This window comes from Halichondria panicea, chromosome 8 (assembly GCF_963675165.1).
Source record: "Halichondria panicea chromosome 8, odHalPani1.1, whole genome shotgun sequence".
Taxonomy (NCBI): domain Eukaryota; kingdom Metazoa; phylum Porifera; class Demospongiae; order Suberitida; family Halichondriidae; genus Halichondria; species Halichondria panicea.
The window spans coordinates 3,929,872-3,952,150 of NC_087384.1; the positions used below are offsets into that span (position 1 = coordinate 3,929,872).

A 22,279-nucleotide genomic window follows, 5' to 3' on the forward strand; every position below is an offset into this window, starting at 1 on the left:
ATTTGTATGTACATGTAAAGCAGTTTTCAGAGTTTTTAAATTGCTTTTAAATTGCCGGTCTCTATACTTATATATTGTAAGGTAACATACTTTCACAGCTATTTTGCGATTTTCCTCATTGGTATATTAAATGTTGCTCAATTCTACTCAAGCTGTGAAATTATGTTATTTATAATTACTCGCAAGTGGTTTTAATGAGATTCGATCGATCATTGCATTTTCCAATTATCAGCGGGTACAAATTGTACAGAAATAGCAGAAATTATTACCCGCGAAAAGATGTCACCTTAAGGTATAGATTGCCTGATGCCAAAACTCATATAGCAAATAACGACAAGATGGTTTATGATGTCACAAATATAATTGCTTAGTCAGCAAAAAGTTAGAAATTTTGTCAATGACGCTCTAGCAAAGAAGAGACTCGTCCAGCCATTTGTAATGATGATGCGATGTGACAGGTGGTGGTTCCAGGTAAGCTACGCGTAAATAGTTCAACTTTCAATACCTGCATTCAATTGATCAAATCATCTTGCCTCTAGAAAATAATAATGCTAAAACTTGTAATGGTTGTTGCACTGTATTGTCATAGCTCTCAATTATACTATGGTTCTAGAGATTTATGGCAGTAAACACACAAAGCAGAAGGGCGGGCAAGGTACCATAAATCCCTAGTAACCGTAGTATGAGTGTTATCAGGAGCACATAATTATGACGAGATGGAGCGTTTTACTATGCAGAATCAAATCGTCTAACCACATTTTCTTGTTTGTAATGTACTCTGTACATGTGAGGCTGATAACGAGTTTAAGTTTTGTGAAGTACAATGAAAATTAATGTTAATTAGCAGCACTAAGCGGTTTGTTACGACAATGTTTGTACATAGCAGGACGATATAATCTGCGTAGTAACACGCTCCAGAGTGGGTAATGATTGTCCATTGTTGTTAAAAACGATCGATGCCAAAGTTCAAGTCTAAAATTAATGGCTGCCATCAGCAGAGCCTTGCAGCTCTCTCCCTCTTGCAGCTACCCACAGCTAGCGTTCTAGTGCAGAACTAACTAAATAGAGTAGCAACACTCGGTAAACAAGTTTTGCTACGGACTCTTCTGAAAAGGCTGCAATGGCATTCCAAGTAAGCAAAACTAGGCATAACTCGAGGACGAAGCATTTTTTTTCAAATCTACGAATTAAAATGCAAGAAAACATTACTAGAAGCCTATATAGACACACACACACACACACACACACACACACACACACACACACACACACACACACCACACACACACACACACACACACACACACACACACACACACACACACACACACACACACACACACACACACACCACACACACTCACACACACACACACACACACACACACACACACACACACACACACACACACACACACACACACACACACACACACACACACACACACACACAAACACAAACACACTACCGTATACTTCGCTTGCGCATGCGCACCGAGGCATAATGATGGGCATGAGGTATCTATGTGTTCAGAGGAGGTACGACAGGTGCGGTGCAGCTCAGGCAAGTAGCCTTTGATTGAGCAATAATTATCCGCTCACGCCCCGCCCACGTCGTATGTTTTTGCTGAGAGTAATCAAAGGCTAATTACTTGAGCTGCACCGCGCCTGTCGGACCTCCTCTGTATGTGTTATAGTGTCCCGAAGCTCGAGGGCATAGCCCGAGGGATGAGGTACACTATAACTATAGATATACCGAATGCACATGTTCTAACTGTTTTATAGATCCCAAAACCTATTAGCTACTAGAAATGCACTAGCAACAGTCAACCTTATATAAATAGCCAACCCAGCAACTTCATCATTTCATTAGTATCTGAAGTTGGCATCTCTGTGTCTCTACTAAATCTGTGTCTTTATTCAAGTTAACCCTGTTCCTCCACCTCAAATGGACAAAATTATAGTCCTGGACCTAGCTCCACCCACAAAACGGAAACATCCAGCTCCTCCCCCAGTTTTGCAGCAAACAACACTTCCTAAGAAATGAGCGGCTCGTACTACTCTCACATAGCGAAAGGAAGACACTTAAGCTAGAATTTGCAGCAAACAAGCCCAGCAAACGAGCAGCTCCTAGAGTGGAAGAGAGAAGCTCTAGAGTATTTTTGGGTTTGTTCGAGAGTGATAGGAGCCGCTCGTTTCTTGGGCAGTGTTCTATACTTTTTTGCTGCAAGGCTGCATGGGGGAGGAGCTGGATGTATGGAAGTGCTGCAGTGTTCCATACTTTTTTACTGCAAGGCTGCATGGGGGAGGAGCTGGATGTATGGAAGTGCTGGGATTCTAGCTTTGGCTTCTTCCTTTGGCTTTGTTCAAGAGTAGTATAGTTCTGTTATTATGTTACTAGACAAAACATCTAGCTACAATCATTTTTATGTGTATCTTCTTGTAAATGACAATACGATGTATAATGTTGTAGTTTGTAGCCCAGAGCAATTTATAGTACCGGTGTCATAAAATTTTGGGCCCCCCCATGTTTAGGGCCCCCCACTGTGAGATTAGGCCCCCCTCTTTTCTGCAGGAACAAAAAGCGCTTACAGACTTACTATGACTTCTGGCTATTAGCTGACTTATCTATGCATGATACTAATGGACAAAGCAAAGGGAGTGCTATGACACTATGACTTCTAGCTATTAGTTATCTGTGAACCCTCACCTCAGATCCTGTCAGAGAGTGTATAAAAGTAGCAAATATGTTAGCAGGCATGTTACTAAATCTACCATGGAATCCAAAAGTGAAGGAAGATTTACCTTTGAAGTTATTCATGCTCTCATAAGCAGGAACGAGTACCCTTCATCCTTTAGTAAAGAAGACAAGCGTTCCCTGAGGCGGAGAGTTAAATGCTTTGATACAGTGGATGGAGAATTGTACTATGTTGGATCTACCCGTAAGAGACCTAGATATTATACATATAGTTATCGCTATATATTTATGTCTACATACTGTTACATGCAGTATTACATTTTCAAAAAAGGTGATGAGAAGAGGCTTGTTGTGGAAGACAAGGAGCAGAGGAAAAGGATTATAGGAGCAATCCATGATCCAAGTCATATGGGAGTCAACAGAACATTGGACATGATCACAGCCAAGTATTACTGGCCTGGTCAAACAAATGAAGTCAAAGAATATGTAAGTGAAGCCGGACTTTACTATAATAGTATTGCTTTTAGTGTATTTGCATGATCTACTTATTTCTTATAGGTGAAAACATGTACCAAGTGCCAGTGTACCAATCCTAGACTACTAAAACCAGCATCGACTCTCCACCCAATACCAGTGACACCAAAGGTTTGGCATACAGTTGGGATGGATTTGATTGGCCCTCTGACAGAGACACCCAGGGGCAACAAGTATGTCATAACGCTCACCGACTATTTCAGCAAGTGGGCGGAAGCAGCCCCACTACCAGACAAGACAGCACATGGAGTAGCTAAATTCCTTTACTCTGTAAGTGCACTATAGCAATAATTATTATGCACATCATTTACAGCAAATCAATCTCTCTTAATAGGTTATGTGCAGAATGGGCTGTGCAGAAGTCATCATCACTGACCAGGGTCGGGAATTCGTCAACTCACTCTCAGCCCAGTTGTACCAGAAAACCAACACCCAGCATAGAATCACTAGCGCTTACCACCCTCAGACAAATGGATTAACTGAGCGGTTTAACCAGACTCTTTCTAGGTGTTTGGCTAAGACTGTGAATGACAACCAAGATAACTGGGACGAGAAGATCAACACGATTCTCATGGGATATAGGGCATCGCGTCAGGCATCAATTAAGCATTCTCCTTACTTCATGCTCTTCCAAGCTGAGATGCGTTTGCCGATTGATAGTGAGCTACTGCCCGGTCAGCCTGAAGAAAGAACCCCAGAAGAAGTTATTGAGCATCTTTTGAAGAGCCGTGAAGAAGTGTTCACAACAGCTGAAGCCAACATCAAGTCAGCACAAGGCAAACAAAAAGAAACGTATGACAGAAAACACCAGCAAGTCAGCACACTTAGCGTGGGTATGAAGGTTTTGCTGGAGAATACTGCTCAAAAGCAGAGGAAGGGAGGAAAACTGGACTCAAGATGGCTAGGTCCATATTTCATCAACCGAGATTTAGGTAAGTTATTATTATTATTTTAGTGATAATAGTTATATCTATACAGCCTGTATGTTATACAGCTAAAATGAATTCACATGCACTATATATAATTATATATATAATTATATGTATATATAGGTAAGGGCTTATATGAGCTAAAAAACCTTTCTGGTCAAATACTCAAGAAGAAGGCGAATGTCTGTCGGCTGAAGTTGTTTAATGAAAGGAGCTTGTCTAGAGACAATAAACAGCCACCAGAAGGCGATCGGAGAGACGACCAACAGCCACCAAAGAAAGACGACCCACAGCCACCAAAGAAAGACGACCCACAGCCACCAGAGAGAGACGACCCACAGCCACCAAAGAGAGACGACCCACAGCCACCAGAGAGAGACGACCCACAGCCACCAAAGAGAGACGACCCACAGCCACCAGAGAGAGACGACCCACAGCCACCAAAGAGAGACGACCTACAGCCACCAGAGAGAGACGACCCACAGCCACCAAAGAGAGACGACCCACAGCCACCAGAGAGAGACGACCCACAGCCACCAAAGAGAGACGACCCACAGCCACCAGAGAGAGACGACCAACAGCCACCAAAGAAAGACGACCCAAAGAAAGAGGACCCACAGCCACCAGAGAGAGACGACCCACAGCCACCAAAGAGAGACCCTAAGCCAAACAAATGTAAGACTAAGGATGTTTTCAAGAAGGTGAGTGTTGTGAGATATCTTTTGTCTGTTACTGTACCTTTACTGTACTATTCTTACCTTATCATAGACCGAAGTACAGTGGGTCAATGAGCTCTCTCTCACGGCACATGACAGAGAGATACTACTCGCCCCAACAGGCATGCTGTCTGACAAGCATGTGGATGCTGCAATGATACTTTTAAGTGGCCAATTCTCCAAAACATCTGGGTTGCAATCGTCACTTAAAGTGCAGTTTCGTCTTGGTTTTCGCCCAATTGATTTGGACAAGCGCACGAGGGTTCCAAGGTGAGTTATGTAAACTGTCTCAAGATTATGAAACAATTCTTTTTATTATATATTAGGAGTGCAGATACTGTTTGTGCCAGAACATCATCACTGGATCCTGACAAGTTGTATTGAAGGCAGTGTCTATGTGTATGACAGCCTGCAGACAGGCACTAAGGAATTTCCTAGATCTGTAGAAAATCAACTACTCCAGCTCTACCATCCTACACTTAGTCCACCACAACGTCAAGAAATTGGTTTACTGGCAGAGTGTCCACCTGTCCAACAACAACAAGAGTCATATGACTGTGGCCTATTTGCTATTGCATGGGCATACCACCTCTTAGTTGGAGACTCTTTAAACACGCTGACACTGGACCAGCAAAAACTCAGACGGCATTTGGTAAGGTGCTTTGAAAAGAAGAAACTATCAAGGTTCCCAAAATCAAGGCAGGAGACCCCTCGAAGTGAGATAGTGTGGGTATCTGTAGTAGCTTCGTGCTACCAGTGCATAAGGCCTGACTCGTGGAACGACATGGTGCAGTGTGATGGCTGTGACAGGTGGTACCACATGAAGTGTGCACGTATAAAGAAAGCTCCATTCAGTGACTGGCACTGTAAAGACTGCAAATAGACTGCAAATAGATAGCTAGTTTTTCTGTTGTTGTACTTGTTCAAGTTTTGAGATGCATCATAATAACCGCTGAGATACTTTTAATAGGGGGGCCTAAACTTTTAAGAGGGGGCCCAAAATTTTAAAATTCTAGGCCCGGGGGGGGCCCAATCTCATGGGGGGCCTAAAATTTTATGACACCGGTACTATAGCTCATAGTTCCCTGCTAAATACACTCAAATGGGATCTAAATAGTTAGACACTGTTTAGGAAGTTTCTACATGATTTAGAAGCCCAAAGGGCTGGTTGTAGTATCCCGAACGTAGTGAGGGTTCTACTAGCCCTGAGGACTTCTAAATCATGTGGAAACTTCCTAAACAGTGTCTAAGCATTTTAGATCATAGCAACCATGAGTATTTAGCCACTCAGATTTGAATGTTCTTGTCTAATCTTTGTTACATGATTTTCTCAGTAAGTACATGACTAGCCTCCTTCACAAGGTCTTGCTTATTGCGCAAACAGTCGATACCAGGCCCTCTCTTCGAGGAAGAGCGGCCTGGAATCGAGGCTAGTACATGACATTCTAAGTTGGATAGAACACTTCCTTTAGCCTATCAGATTGCAGTATTTATGGCAAACATGATCTAATGCTCAGTAAAACAATGACGTCACGACGTACGAACGGAAGTAGATTGAAAAAAGTGGACAAAAGTGCGATTATGAAGGTTTCTAGCCCGTGTGATAGCATTCTAATAGCTACCATTAGCCTGCTAAAGACTCACAGCTTGCAACAGTGTGGATGACAATCGTCTGAACAGAGGGAAGGCTGACAATAGCCTATATGGACAGGCCACGCCCATCTGACACTAACCTTGGCGAAAGTCTACATGTAGACTCTATCAGAAAGAAATAGCTCTTTCTCTAGCTAGAATAGCTCTGTGTATGTCTGTAAACTGTTATTCAGGATATTTTTCGGGCAAATTTTGGAAATTATCCAATAATTTTACAGATGCGCAAGCAGTCAGGAGCAGGCCTCCTTTTTGAGGCCTTGTGAAGGAGGAGGCTACCATGCAGGTATATGTAGCTATTTAACAATTTTTTAATTGATTCAATGATTGTACCTGTTGTTTTGATGTATCAACTGCCAAAAGAGTGCTCATGCAAAGTCAATGGTTAGCGTAGGCTAGCTAGTTGACTGTTGTAGCAGCTAGCTAGCTCTACGCTAGCCTCGTTGCCTCTAAAATAACGTTAGGTCGCCAACTAGGCCTGGTAGTGATTGTATCTGGGTTTGGTTAGGAACTAAAAACAAAAACAGATACATGTATAGATGTTCTAAGAACAACACACCTGTCGACAAGGGCCGGCAGTGTTTGTCCTACCTATTAGCTTGTAGTCCATCACAAACAGCAGCAATTGATAGCAAAGAGACTTGCCATACCATGTTGAACTTGCGAGCAGCCGTTAAAGGGGGAAGTCCTTCCCCATTTGACGGCTGCTCGCGAGACTAGTTGAAACCAGATAAAAATGTTTCTTCCCTCCGACAGGAGCTTGAGAGCTTCGGCCAGGCTCTGCAATGAGAGTGGGGCCTTCTTGCTTCAGCAAGACAATGTATACGTTAATCTGAACTACTTAAACTTGCCATAGCTAGCTAGCTAGATAACCTATGGCTAGATTTTAATACTTCAGAGCATACACGGAGCTAAACTACGGTATTAAACTTATACGGGGAAATATGACAGGAAACAAAATGTGAAGAATATCTTGTTTCCGGTTCCTAACCACACCCAGATACAATCAGGCCAACTTTGTTCTATTAAAAAAACGGCCTGGGACTGAGGCTAGCTCTACGCAAGTCTAATATGGGACATTCCCTATGACTGAGAATGGGATTTTCCCTAGTCTTACTTGCACACCGTGTGACCGGAAGTGGGAGTAACCCCCTAGTTAGCGTGCGGCCTTTATTGGAGGCACTTACACTTACTACTAGGGGTTGGATAGTAGGTACATTTTTTGGTGAGAATTATGCTGGCATAATAGGCACATTTTTATAGCAAGGTTTTACAGGTCAGTACGAGTCATACATGTAGTATAAACATTTGGAAGTACTGGTGCATGGTTATAGTTATCTCCTTGGCATTCTATATCATAGTGTCATATGTGGCAATTATTTATAGTTTAATGTTACCTGTGTGACGACATAATTATGGGGTCTACATGTTGTGCTTAATTGGAGGAATAATGTGGGAATAATAGGCGATTTGATAGGCATTTTGAGCATAAAAGAATAGCATATAATTATTATATATTTAGGTAATATCAGGAGTGCATGCACTCCTGGTAATATCTCAAGCATAATCTACCAACCCCTACTTAATTACTACCATATATACATGTAGCAGATTATTTTCGAGGCACTATACATTTTCGCAGATTGCTCACACTAACTTTTTTCAAGGTACAGTAGAAAGGTATTTCAACCCAGAAGTAAAACAATTTTCGAGGTTCGAGGTCAATCCTAGAAAACCTCGAAAATAACCAGCTATACGGTATTTTGTTGTTTTGGAAGGCTTCTTTGCTGACTCTGGGATCCTGCACAAGGATAGCCATGCCATACTTCTAAGACTCCAGGCTTCTTTGCTGTGATCCTGTCCACAGAAAAAGCTCATATTCACCACTAAAACTCTCTCTCAAACATTTCCTCTTGCCTTTAGCTTAGTTTAGTTGCTGTGCTAGCCAGCTGAGTCATACATTAGTATTCACTGCATTTATTGTACATGTACGTCACGTACTCCTATGGTCTACTATATGTTATTGTACCGTATAGCGGGATATTATTGTGAGGTGCAAAATTTTACGTTTTTCTAGGGAAGACAGAAAACACGAAAATTAAAACTGGGGTAAGCTTCCACGCATCAGCATGTAGCAATCGCTACGAATCCAATTAGCAGTAAGTCAAAGCAGTATAATGGATTGGAAACGCATACGTGCACCAATGTTTCCTGGGTGGTGCAATTCTACTGCGAACTTACTGTTTAGTCTATAGTCAAGAAGTCATTAAGTTACAAGCTGTATTTTTAGACCTTAACATCATTCTTTCCAAGTTCAAGCCTATCAAGTGAGCTAGTACAAGCTTTCCAATGCTAGTACTAGTGGTGTATTGTACCAAAAAAGTGTTTTTCTACCTTGACAGTTAGGGTTGAATTGTACATACCGTATTTACTTGATTAAGATCGAAGTCTTTAGAGGGGGCGTCTAAACGAGGAGGATGTTTAATCCAAGAGGGTGTTTATTGTTATGTCTCCTCCAAAACTCTTGCACAGCAGCAGTTATTGTGCTCTTCTTGGGCTGCTGTCTCAGCTTAAATCTATTTCTCAGCTTAAATTTAAGTCATAGGAGTGCCCTCTGTGTCGGTATCTCTCTCTTTGCCATCGATGCATCATAAAAAAGTCTATGCTGCCACGCTTGCAACTGGGTTCCACGTGCTATTTCAGCTCCACTCACAGTACCACGCCCCATGCATGGGCGTTTATTGACAAAGACAGAGCTTTTACCCTGGGCGTTTAAACGAGATGGGCGTTTATTCAAGGAGGGCGTTTAATCAAGTAAATACGGTATATGAGCTATAATTATTGCTCAATAGAAGATCTTCTGGATTGCATGGTAAGGTTAGTCTTGTTCTGACATAATGGAGCATAAGGTGATATAATAGCATAAACCTTGGATTAGTGAGTTACACGTACAGTCTGGTCAGTAAAATTCTTGTCTACCGATTTGTGTAAGCTATATAATATTATAATTTCTCCTCATTTTTTGTTTTACATGCAATAGACTCTCGCTATTTTGGCTCTCTGAAGCACGGCCACCTCGATACACCGGCCATTTGATTTGGTACGGATTGCTAACTAGATGTTTACTGCACAAAACACGCCCTGAAATGCGGCCACTCGCTACTCCGTATACTGGCCAGTCAGTACTGACTGCCCCAAACTAGGTTTTTAATGTGTTTATTACGGCTGGATGACATTTTGGATGTGGTTTGACAGATACAATTAGAAATAGAGGCATAAATGAATACTCGAAACAGAACCACAAAATTAGGAATTAGATTCGAGGCAGGGTCATTTTAAGCCGCGGCTACTTTCTGAAATGCGGCCACCTCGCTATTCCGGCCAAGTTGCACTGTCCCAAGGGTGGCCAGATTAAGGAGAGTATTATACTGTATAATTATAATTATTGTAGTACTCATGCTAACAAAAGGCGCAAATGACTTTGGAGTGATCGGGACATCTACTCTTGATTTAACAATTTTTACATCATGTCCTCCTCAACCAGATCTTTCTCCCTCTCCGCAAAATGAAAGCATGCATCTAGGAAGACATGAAATCAACATAATTAAGATACTTAGCAACCTCTAGCTCTATGCATAATTATAAGTGTTTACTCGTGTACACTATAGTTTTTTGCTATTCTGTGCGAATCCACTTTATTACTGTCGTATAAAGAGTCAACATTTTTGTCGTGTTTATGATGTAGATCTAGCTTTTTGCTGATATGGACACCTTTAACCAATATCCATCCTTACTAGACTGTCCACAATGTCTAGTATGAGGTACTCATCTCTCTGATAGCCTTGATTTCACGCTGCAAGGAAGGGCCTGGAATCGAGACGTATCACGTAATGCGTTTCTAATTCTTTTCCTTTACACCTACGGTGCAAGCTTGCGTGCAACGGAATCAAACCAAACGCAAGAGTGCTACGCAAACGAAACATATTTTTTGGGGGCCTCTAACTGTATACGGTACAAAATTAATGCTCTGCCATCAAAATGTCATCATAATAAACAATTCAGACAATTACTTCATGTACTTAATGTAGGAACTTCGACTCACTGAAATAAACGTACATTTCTTGACTTTTTCCGAAACTGGACTAGCACTGTGACGCCTGTCAACAAGTTCGATTTCTTCCACAACCTCTGCCTCATCCATAGATAAACGAAAGTGCGATGGTTTACTTTAATGGACCAGAGGTTACTCTATATATCTCTGAATGGACCAGATTTGTGTATTTACAAACCAGTCATATTCTATTCCTGAGTCAGCAAAAATAATTATTAGTGAACTGCGCCTAGCCTCGATTCAGTATACATTGTCTGCGCATGCCGCCACGCCCAACTACCTCGAGGCTAGGAAAGAAAAGTAGGGTCAAGGTTCAAGTACCGTCGAGTATGAGTTCTAGTCAAGAATGGATATGGATAAGATAAAGAGAAGAAAACCATTGATAAGTAGTTCTATTAAATCCACGGATCTTCAAGAAGTGAAATCTGATTATAAGTCATTTTGGTCAGCAAGGTGAACTCTAGTCTCATGAATTAGCCTCCGTTCCACCGTCTGAGCACTCTTGTCATGAAGTCAATTCAAAATGGAATGTTGATTGCTCACAAAACCAATGGAATGTAATTAAATTCGTGATCTTACGCCCACACGTATTTGCTAATAATAGTGTTAATATAAATGTACAAATCTTCAAGCGAAGGCATCTCTCTCTATTTGTGTTTTGCTTGTGGTGCTAAATCTTGCCCAAGGACCCCTGCTTGGCCGGCTTGCTTATGCTTCGCAGCAGCTTCTATGTACGAAGTGTTTACCATGCCTAATGCATGCATAATGATTATCCAAATGCGTTGAGTAAAGTGCAGTTCTTTGCTGCCTCCAAGTTCATCACCTGACTGAACTTCTTCTGCAATCTGATTGGTCAAGACGGAATTCCGTCTTGGCACATAAAACGATGACAAGAGTGCTCAGACGGTGTTCCAAAGGAACGGCGGCTGATTCATGAGACTAGGTGAACTCATGAGTGCGTATTAATAATTAATTAAGGCGACCCTCCAAATACGTGCAACCTCGAGCTAGTTGGGCGTGGCCCGACCGTCCCTGATGGGAGGTCGGGTCGCAAGCTTATCTGGGATTTGTCCTGCTGCATTATGTAACACTGCTATGAATATTGTTATTCTCAAGTGGGTGTTAACCGACTTGATGACGTGTAGACCACAGCATAGACTTGGCGCTAGAACAAATCCCAGATAGGCTTGCAACCCGACAGGGACAGTCAAACCACGCCCAACTACCCTCGAGCTTGGGCAATTAAAAGTAGCGACAGCTTACAACTGGAAACCACTCCCTTCACTGTGCTCTGGAGACTGGCAAGCTGCTTGTAATGCAATTAGCACAGTATTCGTAATGTGTGGTGATATACCTTATACTTTGCGACGACTGGTGCCCTCTTTATGAATTATTGCAAAACCTGTTTCTCTACATGTACATGTATAAGCATAGATATAAGAAGGGAGAGGGATGGGAAACGCTACGTAAATAGCATTGACGATCCGCGTGTTTTCTTTTTTATTTCCTCCAGCCCATGCTTTTAGCTAGTACTAGGCTATAAACTAGCTACTGAGCTCCATGTATTAGCAATGGCTAGTGGAACAGTCACAACAAGGTAGCAGCAATAGTTAGTGAGACCCCTCCAAGCAGTAAAAAGCAGCTTGGACAGGCAAATTCATGAGAGGAGCTCTGTCTGTACCATACCGTTGAGTATTCCAGTACAGTCACAGACATGATAGAGAATTATAGAAATGTAGCAAAGTTCTGTCGTAAATTACTGTGCCGATACGATGAACAAACTATCAATGAATACAAAGATACATTTACCGACATTCAATCATTGATATATATGACTTTCTAAATGGGTACACAAAATGTCTGCTTTTCAAAACCAGCTTACTAAGACAACTAGAGCACTAAAGTGCAAACCCTCGGCTGGTGACATGATTGTAGAGAAACCAGTAGAGTGATATAATGCAGTGCATGTAGTGATGTATGACTGAGCTGTCTAGCACAGCAACTCAGGAGCAATAAAACTAAACCAGACTAGAGGCATGCTGTAAGAACAGAGTTTTAGTGGTACATGAGGCATGAACAGTGGACAAGGATCACAGCAAAGATGCCTGGAGTCTCAGAGAAGTATGATATATGACTCCTGGGATCCTAGATCCTGGAGTCAGCTAACAGAGCAATAAACAAGTCACAATTCTAGCTTTCTATTGTAGTGACCCTTTTCCACTATTTTTGGTACAGGATCACTTCAGCTGTAAATACGGAGGGTACCTCGAATAAAGGCCACGTGTAGTTAGATCTAGCATAGATTGAAGAGTTAAAGGGATAGGAAACGGTTGGTATCTCGAGTAACATCCGCGCTACGCTGCGGTTGCCATCATAACAATATCTATTTCTACACCCAGTGCATAAGTAACTGTGCTTAGTCCGTGCAACTCACTTATATTTCAAGGTCTATACCTATTGTAGTAGTCATAACCAGCACGCTTACACGTTACATGTTCCAATAGCTCTAAAACAGCCTTGGGAACATATAACTTTATTGGAAAGTCTCTTTTTACTGGGTGTGGTCAGTCATTAGCAAGTACTACACGTGGCTCATGGACTAGGCGTGTTATAAATTGCTAAAAGAGATGATGTCTCGAGGAAACACAGCTTTGGGAGTTACCCGGCAAAATGTGCTTAATAGCCTCGTTCATAAGGCGTAACACGGATAATTTTCAAGGCTCCACTGCAGATTCAATGTAAAATCATCACGTGCACCACTCCGTTTCCTATCCCTCTAACTCTTCAATCTATGGATCTAGCTAGCTACCAACGTGCAAGTTCAAGCTTCTTAGTTTATGCTCGCTTTTATTCGACAACATCGAAATCTACTATATTGTTAAAACTAATAACTTATTGTGTGAAGGCTATCCATGCTATAAACGCAGCTGTGGCAGCCAGGTAAGCAGACCCTGAAATGACAAACAGACAAACAAACAGACAAACCAAACGACTACTATACCCGTGGCCGCCCACGCGCGCCTCGGGTAAAAATGAACATTACTTACCAACCTAAAAGAGGGAATCATTAATATTTTGGGCTGTAGTCACAGCCTCTCCATGTAGAAGGTACACAAAGCCACTAAATAGAGCTGAAACGATAATACAACACTAAAAAACTGCCTTTGAAAGCTTTCAAGCTCTTGGTAAGATACACAAGACTTCTATATGATGCACAGTAGGCGTGGATGCTCAGCACAGGACTAAGAGTCCCAGTGGGGGGCTGTGTATGATAGTAATAACATTTCCCGCTGGGTTGGCGGGGTGTCTAGAGGCGAAACACAGATCAACTTTTGGTAATACACAGAAGTGATTGTGCGCACGTGCTCCGTTTCCTATCCCTTTATATCTATGGTATAAGCTACCTTAATAATTCATTGATGGGGGAAGCCCTACATAATTATTGCGGACGCACGTTAGTGCTGTCTAATGCCTATTAATCTTGTATGCAACTGCCTCTAATCTTTTTCATGGCCTCAAAAATTTGACCCATAATCTTAAAATGCTAAAATGCGTTACACCTATACAAAGGATTTTAAGCTGGTTGGCAGAAGACTAATGCAATTAGTGGTCATGTTGACTGCACTTCAACTTTTAAATTCTGCCAACCAACTTGTTCTGTATATATCTAGCTGGCCTAGGACAACAATAATCTGTGTCTTTATCTTTAGATTCAAATATGTATGCCTTTTCTGGTGTGTTCATTAATTGAATGATAAAGCACTATCTAGCTCAGAGAAACAATTAATTCCTTTGAACTATCAAGTAGCTACTGCGAAGTAGCAACTACTTGTACATGTTTGAAGTAACAACTACAAGTGAACTCTCTGGGCCACCGTAGTGTACAGCTGCTAGAAGTTGTCCAGTCATAATTCGTTATAAATTTTTTTTTCAATCTCCAGTTGCTGTGCAAACTGTATGATTCTACACATCTTGGCTGTTCTGGTTCTTTTGTTCATCCTTCCAGCTCCTATAGAGCCAAGACCCTTTCAGTATGTTAGCTGAATATCCATTACATAATTATAATTATGAGCAACCTCATATAATTTTTGATTGATGCCTCGGTGTGCGCATGCACAAGCGAGCTATAGCCCTGTATCTGGGATGCGGCAGCTGCAGATCAACTAAGAGTTTTCTATAGTCACGTATTCGCAAAATAATGCTTTGTTCTCGAAGTTTTGCTTAATTGGAATGCCATTGCAGCCTTTTAAGAAGAGTGCATAGCAGCTACTCTACTTAGTAATTAAGTCTGCACTAGAACACTTAGCTGCAAGAGTGAGAAGATAGCTGCAATGCTCTATACTGAACTGATGCAGCAGCCATTAATTGTAGTTTGGAAGCAACAATCATGGTTCAATCATTTCTCACTCTTTGAGTTTCCCCGTGATTAGGCCTACATGCAGCAAAATTAATGCAAAAAATGTTCATCATGTATGTATTAGCAAAGCTAGTAGTTTCAGGTATAGATTTAACACATCCACCGAGGTATCATAATTATCACCCGCTGTGCTTTCATTATTGTATGTACTTAATAATAATAATTGTTATAGTTTCTCGACAGAAGATTGTCCCATTTTTTCTGGCTGCCTTTCTGTCAATGATCGATTGAAGAAATCCGAAAGACTGTTTGAGAACGAAATTGTGGGTCCTGAAGCACTAACACTTGATAATGAAGGTAAAGCATTTACAATTATTTTTACTGTAAGAGATGAACGATGTTGTTGTGTGGAATATATAATCTCTATTCAATCATAGGCAGTGTTTATACTGGCCTGGCAGATGGCCGCCTTATTCGACTCAGTAAAGACCTATCGTCCTTCTACAATGTAACATGGACAGGAAATCATCGTCAAGTGGACTGTGGTAAGCCTACGATAATAATTATTATATTCAGGAGAATGTATCATGTTAATTTGCAAATAGGCTCTGAAAAGACTGAGAATCAATGTGGAAGGCCTTTGGGTATGCAGTTCCACCACCGTCTTAAACACCTTTTGTACATTGCTGATAGTAGTATTGGTTTGGTCAGTTACAATACAAAAACAACTGAACTGAAGGTTTTATTGCGATCTGGATCTGAAGTCAGCGGTAGCCCAATTATTTTTCTGAATGATTTGGTTGTTCTGAGAAATGACACTATTATCATCAGTCAGAGCTCATGCAAATACACACGAGCTGAGAATAGATATGAAGTGCTTGAAGGAAAGGCCAATGGTCGATTGTTATACTATAATTTGTTGGATGATTCATACGGTGTGCTTCTTGATGAACTTTACTTTTCTAATGGTATTTGTCTCAGTTTTGATGAGAGCAGTGTGCTGGTAGTTGAAACTACAAGAGCTAGGATTTTTAAGTGAGTTTTTGCAGTTACAATAGCAGTACCAATTAAGTATTTACATTAGGTACCTGGCTGACTATCTGCATATAGGGGAGGGGTTGGTAGATTATGCTGACAAAATGTTGCATAAAGTCTTACTGTACTCACCCGAAAATATGCCCTCCTTTTGTGCAGCTCTTTCTTCAAAATCATATGGTGCTTAAATTTGAAAACAGTATCGCACAAATAAACATTGTCAGACATGCAAGACACAACTAAAATTATCTAACAAGTTAGTGCACTACATACAAAACCACAGTAGACTCTCGCTATTACGGCTTTCTGAAGTACGGCCCCCTCAATAATTATACCGTACAACATGCTAATGCGTCACGTAGATCTAGTTACATATTGCACATCGTAGGCAGTACTAGCCTCCTTCACTAGCCTCCCTGAAGAGAAGGCCTGCTACTGACTGCTTGCACACGTGCCAAATTATTGAACATTTTTCCCCTATATATTATCAGAGAAAGATCCTGATAAAGAATGTATAATTATAATTATTATTAATAGTCATACACAGTGCTATATAGCTAGAGACAGAGCTGTACAGCTGTTTTCTTTCTGGTAGAGTCAGCAGTAGTATACCGATGTTCTAATTAATTTTATCGGACAGCAAAAAATGATTATTTTGGAAATTGTCCAGGTATCATTGGAACAGAGCATGGTGAAGTATCTGCAATAATTAGCAGCTGCATGCGAGCTAGCTAAGTTTAATAGAGCAGTATGCGCCTGAATAGTTGCACTAGCTATATCTAACTGCAGCATGCTAAGTCTTACTTGCCGTCTATGAATGTAAAAACAGTAATTAGAAGTGTCCGATAAGTTAGAAGGTATACGGTTACGTAGTAGACTTTCACCAAAGTTAGTATTAATTTTGATGGGCATGGCCTGTCCATTAGGCTAGTGTCAGCTTTCACTCCGTTCAGACAATTATCATCCACACTGTTGCGTCTTTTGTTAGCATAGCAGGCTACGGGTAGCTATCAGCTCTTTCTCAAATGGGCTAGAAACCTTCAATCGAACTTTCTATCTATTTCCTTCAATCCACTTCCATTCGTTGTGACGTTGTTGTTTTACTGAGCATACTATGATATTATCCTATGGATACTGAAGATTATCACGAGTCTGTGCTAGTAACTGCACGAGTGCCTGCAAGGCACAAGTGACAGTTACTAGTGCACGGACGAGTAATAATCATCAGTGTATGAATTAAGAGGAGTATGCGAGGAGTATGCGACTCCCACGCACATTCCATTCTACATCTCTTGGCTGAATCCTCACTAACACTTGTAGCAGGAGTGTATGAAGAGGAGTATCCAACTGTAGCAGTTGTAGTGTAAACCAGGTTCCAGTATGAGTATGTCATACCACGTCACTACGAGACCTCATCTTAAGTGGATGCATAGTTGTAGTGGTTAATTAGTTAAAAATGATATCAGCATCACACATGGTTTGTACCTCCAGCCCACATTTAATTTTATTCATGGCTAACAGTTTACACAACTACAAGTGTTAGTGACGGAATCAGTTCGGGATGTAGAATGGAATGTGCGTGGGAGTCGCATACTCCTCTTCATACACTAGCTCCTGCTTGTAGTCACTGACTTGTAGTTGTGTAAATGTGGGCTGGAGGTCCAAACCAATGGTCTGATATCATTTTTAACTAATTAACCACTACACCTACGCACCCACTTAAGATGCGGTCTGATAGTGACGTAGTATGACATACTTGTACCGTAACCTGGTTTACACTACAACTGCTATATACAGTTGGATACTCTTCATACACTCCTGTCAGTATCCATGGGATAATGCTTAGCAACCAAAATGCAGATTGAATCTGCGCATGCGCAATATGCGGTTGCTTTATCAACCAGAAGGATGCGTAGCAACAAAATTGAGTTTCTCCCAGTTGAAGAAGAAAGAAAACGGCTAAAAGGCAAATAAAGAAGACTCTAGAACACCAGGAGAGCCAGACTTAAAGATTTTGTAGAGAACAGACAAGAAAAAAAGACAAGAAAAACGTTGATAACCAGCAACCTGTTTTGAAAATGGATAGTTTTAAGGATAACAGCGTGTGCTTGCTTTCTATCATGCTCCAGTGTATAATTATATCATGTCAAAAGAGGAAACATGCACCGCTAGAAAAGTGACAACCGTTTTGAAGCAAAAACGACTTACAAGAGCCTGAACAGGCTTAAATGGTGGTGCAGTACACTTTTACATGTGCAATATTCCGCTCAAAGCACTCAACACTCACTCCCAACACTAATGCCTGTTCAATGACTGCTAAACTGAACACTGACAAGTGACAACCCTCCTGACCCTCAGCCTTATCAAAATCATTACCCTCGAGGAAATCATACCTGCGCACACACAAAAACAGACCTCCATAAAATCACATCTGTGCACAAAAACAGACTCCCATGCAGAAACAATACCAAAATTTTTGGTATAGTTTCATTTTAAATCGTAACCTCCAAAACGTATACTACCACCCCCTAGTCTTGCAAACCATGCCCCTGGCTTCACATGCAGAAAGAAGGAGTTGTTCTCTGTGCCAGTGTTGGCACTACCAATCACAATCAGATTGTAGATTTCTGAAACGTTATCGTCCACCCACTCATATCTTAAACCACACCCACATATTGGTGTATGGATAGCTAATCTAAATTAAATTCCACTGGGACAACTCCAGACCCTTCTTTCCGTTAAGGGGCATGGCTTGCAATACGTTTGGAGGGTATAATTTTGTGCGCGCAAGGTTATTATTATATATTATGCACAGGTAGATCTCTCAAAGGTCTGTTTCGTATGTGCATGGGTATCATTTTCTGGGGGGTACGTTTTGTGGGGGGGGGTTAACTTCAAATTCAGGGCTTCCCCCCTACCCACTAGATGAACCCTGGGTGCACTGTCCTCTTTTGATCTCAGAGGGTACTGCAATTATATTGTGATTGGTGGATAATTCATGTTACTTGTAAGACAACAATAGGATGTGTTCTATGCTGTGCTCGTGGTTTACATGTTCTGTCGGCAATTTGTATAATTATAGGATAGATATAGGCAGTGGCTCATGCAAATTAATCTACGATAATTATTTTACTGGCAACACAACTTCAGGTACCACTTGATGGGAAATCATGCTGGTGAAACTGAGATGTTTGTTGATAATCTACCAGGTCTACCTGACAATATCTCACCAAGTTCTACCGGTGGTTATTGGGTAGGAATTGCTGCCGTACGTACATCTGCCTTGGAATTCATGGCCAGGACACCCATTTTCCGGAAATTTCTTTCCAAGGTACATTACAAATGGTACATGTAATAGTTGTACCAAGGGAAAGGCGTATATGCTGTACCATGGATATCAAGGGTGTATTGGATTTGTACTACCGAAGGCAGTTCTATGTATATATTCCCCGAGGGAATACACTATTGCAATTAGAAGCTATTATCCAACCCGTCCGTTTATACTATGGTGAGCCTTTTGTTTCAAAATGGCGATACAAAATACCATGTGTTGGTTTCCCAAAAATCGACTCGATTTGTTTTATCAACTCGATTTTATCTGGTAGGGATCGACTCGATGTGTTATATCAACTTGATTTTATCGACTTCATCTGGTAAGGATCGACTCGATGTGTTTTATCAACTCGATTTCTTCTGGTGAGAGGATCGACTCGATTCCAGGCCGCTGGGGGGAAAGGCGAGTTTCTAGGGCAGCTTGATATCGAGGCTCGCTATGGCTGTACTCTTGCAACAAAGGCGCCAGGTTCAGACAAGACACTGAGACTCTTGAGGCCACAGGCAGGCCTACAGCAGGTCAGAGTAGCTGACCTTCCAGGCACGCCTGCAGAAGGTCACAGCAGCTTACTTGTGCTGGATCACAGTAATTAAATCACTAAATGCTTGTCTACTTGAGTTCATGAAACATACCAAGTAGCTGCACTGTGTGATCTCAGGCTCAGAAGGTCCCCATCTGAGCTACTCTGAGCTGCTGGTAGGCGTGCCTGTGGCCTCAAGAGTCTCATGCACCATGTAGATTTGTTAACTACTCAATCTATGGATGCACACTAGTACAGCCATATCAGGCCGCCCTCGAAACTCCCCTTTTCCCCCAGTGACCTAGAATCGAGTCGATTCTTACCAGATGAAGTCGATAAAATCGAGTTGATAAAACACATCGAGTCGATCCCTACCAGATAAAGTCGATAAAATCGAGTTGATAAAATTAACACATCGAGTCAATTTATCCTTCCAGTTTGGGACACCAACACATGGTATTTTGTATCGCCATTTTGAAACAAAAGGCTCACCATAGTTTACAACTGAGTAGTAGTAAACACTCTTTGATCCCTGCCATGCATGCACTGTGCACATTTGTGTGCATGACTTGCACTAGCCTCCTTCACCAGCCTTCATAGAAAAGAAGGCCTGCTATCGACTGCTTGCGCATGCGCCAAATTATTGGATATTTTTCCCGTAAAATTTCCTATAATACTGGATTCATCAGAGAAAATATCCTAAAAGTCATACACAGAGCTATATACATGTAGCTAGCTAGCTAGAGACAGAGTTGCGTAGGTTTGTTGTACAGCTATTTTCTTCTGATAGTAGCAGTAGTATAGTAGACGTTCACCAAAGTTAGTGTTAAATGGGCGTGGCCTGTCCATATAGGCTCTTGTCAGCTTTCACTCCGTTCGGACGATCGTCATCCACTGTTGCAGGCTGTGAGTCTTTTGTTAACATAGCAGGCTAAGGGTAGCTATCAGAGAATGCTATCCGATAGGCTAGAAACCTTCAAATATCTACTTCCTTCAATCCACTTCCGTTCGTTGTGATGTCATAGTTTTAATGAGCATATACGATATTATCCAAAGCCCCCAGATACCGGGGGGATATTAGCGCATGTGCAAGCAGTCGATACCAGGCCCACTTCCCTAAGTGAAGTGGGAAGTGCGGCCTGGGATCGAGGCTAGACTTGCAATTGACAAACTACATTTACCAGACAACCCGCACATTTTTGTGCTTTCCACAGGTTTGTCTTGGTAGTGTTCTTTAAAAATAGAGAGTCCTTAAAGGGTTGAGGGTGGGCTTCAGGGTGAGCCAATGGTACCGTAGGGTATTTGGATTTGTAGTATCCTGAGTTTCGATGGATATTGCTTAGTGTCAGAGCACATCGTGGTACAAATAAAATTATTATATTTTGCTATAATTATATAGGTTTCACTTATATTTTTGCTTAATACAGTGGCTGTTCATGGTTACGCTACTGGAGATGGTACTGCCCCAGCATAGTATGATACTGGAACTCTCTGCTAATGGTACTATAGTTCAAAGCCTTCATGATTATGGTGGCGATGTCACTCGGGCTACTTCTCATGTTCTTGACTTGGGCGATAAACTACTCATTGGTTCCTATTCAGCTCCCTTCCTATTGAATTTACAACTGTGATATTTTTTATTTATCTTTATGATAAGCTTGTTAATGTCATTACGTGTGCAACTTTCTTTGTCATTTCCTTCTTTTTTTCTTGTGAGAAAGGAAGGCCTGCGAAGGAGGCTAGCTATTACATGGGTGAGACTACGGTGGAACCTCCGATTAGGACTGTTTGCGAGGAGAGGTGGTAGGTTCATTAGACTTGTAGTTTCATGTATACTATGGTCTGCTATTTGTTGCCCAGTGAGTGGGCAGATCAAAGCAATCCAGTGTTCTGGCAGGTTGCACTCCATTGTAAATGCAGTGTTTTACACTTATAAGCAAAACTAACTATGAAAGTTCGGCAACTCAAAACAGGTCTATTTAATTTATAGAAAAAACTTGACCAATCAGAGCTAGGAGTTTGACGTCATAGGGGCAACAAGCAGCCGCCCTCGTGCAACATGCACTGGATGGCGTAATGCCCTGGCCAATAATAATAACACAATTAATGAACTTGCTGTTAAATTCTGCTACCCTCTTCTCTTTATAACCCTTGATATATACCATTTATGGTTAATGGGGCTGCTCCAGCTACCTCTTTCGGTACCCATATCTCTGCTTTGATCAGCTATCTAGCCAACAAGTTCCTGAAACTTAATAATAATTATAACGATCTCTTGTACCAGGAGCACATATTGTACAGACATTAAGTATTACAACACACCTATATACATATATATAGCCAAGATAAAGTGTTTTAATCTGTGTGTCGAGGCGCAGCCGAGTGCATCACGTAC

At 41.4% G+C, this 22,279-nt stretch overlaps 2 protein-coding genes across 4 annotated transcripts in view; one reads left to right on the forward strand and one right to left on the reverse strand.

Moving 5' to 3' along the window:
* The window catches only part of LOC135340002 (synaptic vesicle 2-related protein-like), a 52,587-nt gene extending 41,732 nt beyond the window's left edge, over positions 1–10,855 (reverse strand). The window contains exon 1 of one of the 2 annotated variants that reach the window (XM_064536282.1): positions 10,644–10,855. In XM_064536282.1, the coding sequence (XP_064392352.1) occupies positions 10,644–10,728 (85 nt within the window). In that variant the 5' untranslated portion in view covers positions 10,729–10,855. Of the gene's footprint in view, positions 1–10,629 lie in introns of both variants that reach the window. The other variant, XM_064536283.1, reaches the window with a different exon arrangement.
* Positions 10,856–10,924: 69 nt separating this feature from the next.
* On the forward strand, positions 10,925–21,566 carry LOC135340004 (adipocyte plasma membrane-associated protein-like). Of its 2 annotated transcripts, none has more exons than XM_064536287.1 (7): positions 10,925–11,082; positions 14,580–14,669; positions 15,228–15,352; positions 15,433–15,540; positions 15,601–16,030; positions 19,181–19,361; positions 21,312–21,566. In XM_064536287.1, the coding sequence occupies exons 1-7, from the start codon at positions 10,985–10,987 to the stop codon at positions 21,513–21,515; spliced, it is 1,236 nt and encodes a 411-aa protein (XP_064392357.1). In that variant the 5' UTR covers positions 10,925–10,984; the 3' UTR covers positions 21,516–21,566. The 2 variants fall into 2 exon arrangements, with proteins under 2 accessions (XP_064392357.1, XP_064392356.1); XM_064536286.1 differs by having other exon boundaries at positions 10,930–11,091.
* Positions 21,567–22,279: the final 713 nt, after the last annotated feature.

Coding starts and splice junctions, on each gene's coding strand:
- LOC135340004 (XM_064536286.1), top strand. CDS start 10,985: ATGGATATGGATAAGATAAAGAGAAGAAAACCATTGATAAGTAGTTCT. Junction 15,353..15,432: donor ACTAACACTTGATAATGAAG/GTAAAGCATTTA, acceptor ATTCAATCATAG/GCAGTGTTTATACTGGCCTG. Junction 15,541..15,600: donor TCATCGTCAAGTGGACTGTG/GTAAGCCTACGA, acceptor ATTTGCAAATAG/GCTCTGAAAAGACTGAGAAT.